The sequence below is a fragment of the Gekko japonicus genome, unplaced genomic scaffold, assembly GCF_001447785.1.
Source record: "Gekko japonicus isolate JY-2015 unplaced genomic scaffold, Gekko_japonicus_V1.1 scaffold33, whole genome shotgun sequence".
NCBI classification, from domain to species: domain Eukaryota; kingdom Metazoa; phylum Chordata; class Lepidosauria; order Squamata; family Gekkonidae; genus Gekko; species Gekko japonicus.
Window position 1 is genome coordinate 1888164 of NW_015174272.1, and position 7512 is coordinate 1895675.

Genomic DNA, 7512 nt, shown 5'->3' on the forward strand with positions numbered 1-7512 from the left:
CAAGAGCTGAAACGAGAGTCCAAGAGAGTGGTTGTCCAAAGCAGGGGTCAGGAAGAAGTCTGAACAAGAGCAGGGTCTGAGAACAGGGGCCAGAAGTGGATGCAAGGTCCACACGGAAGCGACTCGTTGCTTCCACGGGGAGCCCAATCCCAAGTGGGAGCTATATAGCCTTCCCTTGGTGGCAGCGGCGCTCCTGCCAGCATGCGTCTCGGCAGCAGGTGGCTAAGTCCCTGCGAAGCCGCTCCCTCAGAGGAGTCAGAGGGGCCAGCTTCTGGCTCTGGCAATGCCGGCGGCTCCGACTGTGCTGCCAACTCCGGCAGAGTTCCAGCTCCTGCCAGCCTAGCAGTTCGAAAGCAAGAAATTGCAAGTAGATAAATAGGTACCACTTTGGTGGGAAGGTAACAGCGTTCGGTGCGCCTTGGTGTTTAGTCATGCCGGCCACATGACCACGGAAACATCTTCAGACAGCGCTGGCTCTTCGGCTTTGAAACGGAGATGTGCACCGCAACCCTAGAGTCGGATTCGACTGGCTTTCGAGCAAGGGAACCTTTACCTATATTACAATATAATGTACAACCCATAATGGTGATCCACCCTTCTCCTCTTCCCCTTGCTTCACTCTCCAGTCTAATTGCGTTCTCTATGCAGATATTCCTGATGTAGCGCCTCCTACAGAGTTCTGTGTAATATCCTATATTGCACTACTTTCTATTATATGTATTATATGTAACAAGTTAGATGATGTTAGATTAGATTAGTATTTTATTTGTAATCATTATTTCTATTAATGTTAATTTTTTTCATTTATATTTTTTAATATTTTTATACATCTTATATTTCACTCATTTATTTTTATGTTTATTCTTACATTTCTCTGTGGTTGATGTTGATTCGAGTTGTGAATCTGGTTGTGAACCGTAATAAATAGATGTGTATGTGAACAGCATCTCCTGTTGGTGCCTATACTACTAAACTTGCAACTATTCTATCTTTCTAAATCTCCAGCTGAAGAAGGGCTCAAAACCCCCAAGCCCATATGTTAATCTCTCTGTCCATGGCACCTCCTATAAGACTAAGGTAACAATATGGAGAAGAATGTATTTTTGGGGGGAATGACCGTATGTGGGGGGGATAACCCCTTGCTTTGTATCAGGGAATGGTCATAAGGTGGCTAGCAAGGAAGGAGAAGCTGAAAAGGAGAAGCAACAAAATTAGGGGAGTTGTGGCATAGCCGGGTTAAGTGTGTGTGCCCATTTATTTACTTATTTAGATTTGCTAGGCCACCCTTCCCTGCAAGCAGGGCTCAGGGTGGTTTACAGCAAAAACAGATACAATAAATAATGCAGTTAAAACCAATGTTAAAATGCCTATAATGTATCAGAAAATACACTTCCCGAGATGGCAGAAGAGATTTTAAATTCCACAAGCCGCCTAGGGTGAGGGGGGCAAGACCTTTTTTGTAGCTTTGTGGCTGGAAAATAAAATCAGAAAAAAATCCAACAAAGCACTAGCTTATAGTCCCAAATATCTTTGCTTCTCGGTTTATATGATGAATCCTCATTTTATATTTGCAGTTAATGAAACAGATGTCTCCATGACTCCCCCAGTCCCACTTAAGAAACCTCCCTTTTAAGGGCCTCCATTTGGGTTTACCACCCTGCCCCCGCCCCCGTGCTCTTTTTTCCTCCTGGCAACTGTCTCCCCCCAGACCTGGCTTGAGAGCCTCCCCCCACCCTTTTTAATTTCTGTGACATCTGCCTGATGAAGGGCTCTTGAGGGACTTGAAAGCTTACACAATATTCTGTGTCGTTTTGGTTGGCCCTAATCAAAAGGTATTACATAGATGTGGTTTTTCGTTCTGGATTTTATGTGGGCTGGTATGACAGGCAGAGAGAGAGAGACTGCCAGGGCTCTTGTCCTCAGCCCCAAGGCTGCCGGGGCTCAAATACCCTCCAACACTCTACCTGTCTTACTCCAGCAGCCTCTGCAAGCTCCTCCCAGTCTGGCAAGACAAGAGCCTCCTTGCCCAGGCAGGGCTCTCACATGAATACATGAAGCTGCCTTGTTGTACCGTTGGTCTATTGAGGTTGGTCTTGTCTGCCCTGACTGGCAGCAGTTCCCTCAGATCTCATGCTGAGGTCTTTCTTATGTATTTTGTACCTACTACCAGTGTTCCCTCTAAGCTGAGTTAGTGTGAGCTAGCTCACAGTTTTTTAGCCTCCGGCTCACACATTTCTGTCTTAGCTCAGGAAGGATGGCTCCAGAGAAAACTTAATTTATGCAGTAGCCAAATCGCTCACTCACAACTTTAATGCCAGCAGCTCACAAAGTAGAATTTCTGCTCACAACACTCCATAGCTTAGAGGGAGCATTGCCTACTACCCGGTCTTTTTAAACCTGAGGATGCTGGGAACTGAACCTAGCAGATGCTCAAGCACCTCATGCCGGCTGCCCAAGATATTGCCCAGTTGCCCAGCTGATGAGCAGTGCTTTCAGGTCCAGGCAAGTGCAGTGCCTCCATCTTCAACCGCCAGTCCCGCCCCAACCCTACCTCACCTTCTTGTCCATCTGGGGGCCTCTCTGGGGCTGGGCACACACAGCCTCACTGTCCCTGGGCACATGTTAAGGCTGATCCCAAAGTGGTTAACACAGAGATAAGAGCTGGAAGAATGAAGATTAAGCATTTTTTTTTAACTATTTGTGTGTGTGAGTGTGTGCCTGGAAAAGTCATGGCTGTCTTCTGGTGACCCCTAGTGGGGCTTGGAGGCAAGGGACATGCAGGGTGGTTGCTTGCCATTGTCTGCCCCTGCATAACAGCCCTGGTATTCCATGGAAGTCTGCCATCCAAGGTACTTGCCAGGGTCAGCCCTGCTCAGCTTCTGAGATCAGGCTTGCCTGGGCTATCCAGGTCAGGGCAAGATTAAGCATATTTGAGGTTAATTTAAAATATTCAAATGAGTTATTTCAGGTTTTGTGCTGTTTTTACACTGTGAAGCAGTTGTAAATTCTTTTGCAAATGCAAATCACTTAAATGCAGTTTCTGCATACCATGAGAAATTGATCCACTTATATGGTCAGTGCATCTTGTTCAAGCAAATGCAGTATGCTCTTACATAATGTGATTGCCTTATACGGAGCCAGACCCATTGGATCATCCAGCTCACTATTGACTGGACCTGGTTCTGGAAGGTCTCAGGATGAGAATGGTTATTCCTGAGATCCTGTAACGGCAGAGGCCAGGAACTGAACATGGGGCTTCTTTGTGCAGAGCTTATGCTCTCTACTACTGAGCCGTGATCCTTCCCCAGATCTTTTCTTTGTGATGGAGCTTGAAACAAACTGTGTGTTGGCAATAGAAGCTGGCTGAACCCAGCATTGATTGGCTAATACTTGTAGTGCTGCAAACCCTCCTCTCCAGAACAGTTTGACAAACGGTGAGGGGCTGTGGCTCAGTAGCAGAGCACGTGAGGCATGCAGAAACTACTGGCTTCAGTCTCTAGCCTGGCCTCTTAAAGGCTGTCTGGGAGCGGGTGGCAGGAAAGATCTTTTTTGGCCTGAGCAACTGCCAGTCAAGAGTGGGTGATTCTGCTCTAGATGTACCAATGGTATAACCATATGAGGAAGCTTTACATGTTCAACTTTTAAAAAATTGATTTTAACAACAGGCGATGAATGAGCACTCAACTGATTAAAAGTTCATGCAGTGTGTGTGTGTGTGTGTGTGTGTGTGTGTGTGGGTGTGTAAAGACAGCCCTCCTGAAGCATGAAGGGAAGTATAAGACAACTGGCTGAACTAGAATTTGAGTCTCACTGGAAAGGGCATCTGTTAACTGGATTAGCCAGGCTAACCACAGAAGAGAAAACCCTGCATAAAACTCGTGTTTAAAATTCATTTGTGTACCCTGATAATAAGGAATTTAGCGCAGGGATGGATTTTATTGCAAGAAATAGTTAGAAAGCAAGACACAAGTTATATAGAGTTCTTTATCAAGGATATTAATGAAAATGGATATTGATGTAAATGGGTCAATCCAACCAGTAGACCAGTATTGATTCTATCAAGTGGAAGAAGTACTTGATCACACAGTCCCAAGATGTAGAACAATCTGGATTTCAAGCTACCCTCAGCGCCCTCCCCACTAAATATTATGCTTGTAGTTCATTTGGATTGAGGGCCCACCACCACCACCACCACCATACGGATTGTTTTATAGAAAGCAAGGGCCAAACCTCTTTTCTTCCTTCTGTATCTTCTTTTGGTCATGGCTTCTCTTTTGTGCCCTCAGGTTGCCTCTCAGACAGCAGATCCAATATGGGATGAAGCTTTCTCCTTCCTTATCAAGCGGCCCCATGCAGAGTCTTTGGAGCTGCAGGTCAGTCACTCCCTTCTGACCCATCGCTTCTTCTGAGCCAGAGCCCCTCCCAAGTCTTCTGCTGTTTGGGCTCAGAATGTTTGTATCTGTTTCAGGAAGAGCCCATATTTCTGTCCAAAGAGTTTTGATGAGGATTGTTTTGGGAAGATGCAGGACAGCCAGAAGTCTAGGGCAGAGCCAGGACTATGCAGAACACGTAAAAAGCAGATATTTTCATGCAAAAATTGTCTGGAATGTATAAATCCCAAATGGAAGGATATGATCATTAACCAAATAATAATTAAACAAAACTGAAATGTAATTTTGCCAGATAGCTTTGCAGTAGACTAACATGGATCCACAAATTATATGAACACATACAACAAAATATACAGGATAATGTGATGACATCCTGGGTACAAACTTATTTCTATATCCTTCTGACATCTTCTTCAGATTGAATGAAGAATATGAACAATGTCCATACAGTCATACAGTAGAAGAAAACAATAATGTCTTGATAGTTCATGCAGACATGACAAAAAGGACAGGTCATCATAATAATGCTAGACTGAATAGATGCTCGATCCTCATAGACGAGGTAGATTAAAGGTAGAAAATAATAAAGCATTAGATTGTAATATGGGTCACTTCCTTTGATTAAAATCAAAATTTGAGCATTAAGTTGACCTTAAAAACAATGCTCCTATCTTCATAAGAACTCTTCAAACAGGAATATGAGGTCTTTAAGTTAAGGGGTAGTTGGAATGCTGGAATAACCAGTTTTGGTGAGATTTTGTATGGGCCACTTCCGAATAAAAGACTTACACCAACCCGTGATGGGTTACAGAAACTTTATGGATCAGCATGTCAGTTATCAGTAATGTTAAGCTATATAATTTCAGATACGCAAGAGGAGAGGCCTCTCCTATACCAGCTCTTTGTTGATCTTGAGCTCTGAATTTTGATGTAGCTTGGCTCTTTGATTGTAAGAGACTGCTGACCTCTGGGGCAAAAGAATGGATCAACATTAATGCAGCTGTATATGACATAAATATGATACAATACCATCATCATCATCATCATCACTCCCCTGTATTTGTAAAGTGGGTGATGAGCATGAAGATATTCTTGGCGCCAAAGAGGGACAAGGTAGGAGCAGGTTTCTCCTGAGCAATGCTCCCTGTGGAAACTTGTGAGCAAAAACTCTACTTTGTGAGCTACCGGCATGAAAGTTGTGAGCGAGCGATTTTGTCTACTGCATAAATTAGTTTGCTCCGGAGCCATCCTTCCTGAGCTAAGACGAAAGTCTGTGAGCCGGAGACTAGAAAACTGTGAGCTAGCTCACACTAACTCAGCTTAGAGGGAACATTGCTCCTGAGATCCCTGTGCTGTTGCGGAAAAAGATTTGGAGTGGTCAGCTCTCCCCTCCCAAACCCCAAGATCTGGTGGGTGCCAAAGAGTGCACATGAATTGCTACCAGGGACCCCTGGAAGGCAGAGATCAGCATGCTTACAAGAGACACAAGCTTGCTGGGCTGTGAGTTAAGATCAGGCAAGTGGCTTTTCCAGCCCAGGCCCTAAAGGGAAGGGAGCGGAAAATCCTCCCACACCACCACCAGATCTTTTAAGCTGTAAAGGGAACTGTTCTTGGAATGCAGCTCCCTCTCTTGGATACTTTATACTTTGAAGGGGACTGTTCCCTTTGCTTAGAGACTGGAGAGAAAGCGAATCAGCCACAGAGGGGGCACACATTCTCTCAGCTCAGTCTTTCTGCTTGGTAGGATCCTACAAAAGGGAATGTCCCCTTGCAGCTGAGAGAATTGTAGGGCATGGGAGGAACTGGGCTTGGAAAATCAGCCTGCTCCAGGCCCATCCTCAGTAAAATGTTTGTGGTATCTGTCTGTTTGTAACGATTTATAATGCTTATCCCCATAGGTGAAAGATGATGGGCACCTTGTGGGCATGCTGTCACTTCCACTTTCGCAGCTGCTGGCAGCAGAGGGGCTGGTCCTGGACCGCTGGTTCCCACTCAGTAACTCTGGTCCTGGCAGCCAGATCCTGATGCGAGTGCAGCTTGGGGTAAGTGGGATTTTGTAGGGGGAGCAGCCGTTCTGGATCACGGTGGAAGGCTCTTTGACCACTTTGCTCCTTTCTCTCACAGCTTCTTATCTCTCAGCACTCCGGTGTGGAGGCCCTTAATACTGTGGCAGGTGAAGAGAATGGCGAAAGCTCCCAGAAGGGATCAGAGACAGAGCTGTGTATCAGGGAGGACGGAGACTCTGGTTCCGCACAGGAGCTGCGCCAGCGCATGCCGCATGCCCACAGGTTAAGAAGGGGTCCACTATGGAATGGAATGGATATTGTCTCATGGGCTCTTAGGTCTTCTCCTCACACCCTTTCTCTTCCACAAGAAATACGCACGTCTTATTCCCTTTTTGCACAGGGTCAAGACATCTTCCTTTAAGGGAGTGCTTCTGTTGCAGGGATATCACATTTTCGGAGCGTGTGAAGTCCATTATTTCGTAGCTGAGGAGAGGCAGTTCTTCCTGTACAGAGAGCAGCCATCATATTTTCACTGCCACGTGGTTGCGTCTTTCTTGCATAGTGCCTATGACGTTCTGAGCAACTCGCCTTCCCACCACCAGTGTCATTCTCTTACTCTTCTAAATGCTGCCGTTCAACACTTCATGACATCTGTGGGCGCAACAAAGGCAAATTAACGGTTCTGCCTTTTTCTCCCGGATGCCACTGAGATAGATAGATCTTAAAAATAGTATCTTCTTTATGTTGTCAAAGGTTTTCAAGGCCGGAGTTCATTAGTTGTTGTTGATTTTCCAGGCTGTATGGCCGTGGTCTTGCCATTGTACTACCTGACATTTCGCCAGCAGCTGTGACTGGCATCCTCAGAGGTATAACACAGAAAGATGGAGTACTCTCTGTGTCAATGTGAGGAAAAAATGGTAGGCAGGTAATTTATATCTACTCAGGAAGGTGGGGTAGGGCTGAGTCATTATCTTGTAGGAGTTTCCCAGGCTGTGACATGCTAATGGAGGAGCTTTCCTGAGGAGATTCTTTTGCATATGGATTGGCTGTTGAAATTCTAATCTTATCTGTACTGCTGTTGTAAGATGTAGAGCATTTTGTGTTTTTCAGGACAG

General features: G+C 45.4%; 1 protein-coding gene across 1 annotated transcript in view; it reads left to right on the forward strand.

The window, feature by feature from the left end:
- Nucleotides 1-7512, forward strand: part of ESYT1 (extended synaptotagmin-like protein 1) — a 68116-nt gene that overhangs the window by 52973 nt on the left and 7631 nt on the right. Inside the window, exons 20-24 of the mRNA XM_015423648.1 lie at nucleotides 649-683; nucleotides 1006-1077; nucleotides 4287-4373; nucleotides 6290-6433; nucleotides 6516-6679. Coding sequence (XP_015279134.1) covers nucleotides 649-683; nucleotides 1006-1077; nucleotides 4287-4373; nucleotides 6290-6433; nucleotides 6516-6679 — 502 coding nt within the window. The remainder of the gene's footprint in view (nucleotides 1-648; nucleotides 684-1005; nucleotides 1078-4286; nucleotides 4374-6289; nucleotides 6434-6515; nucleotides 6680-7512) is intronic.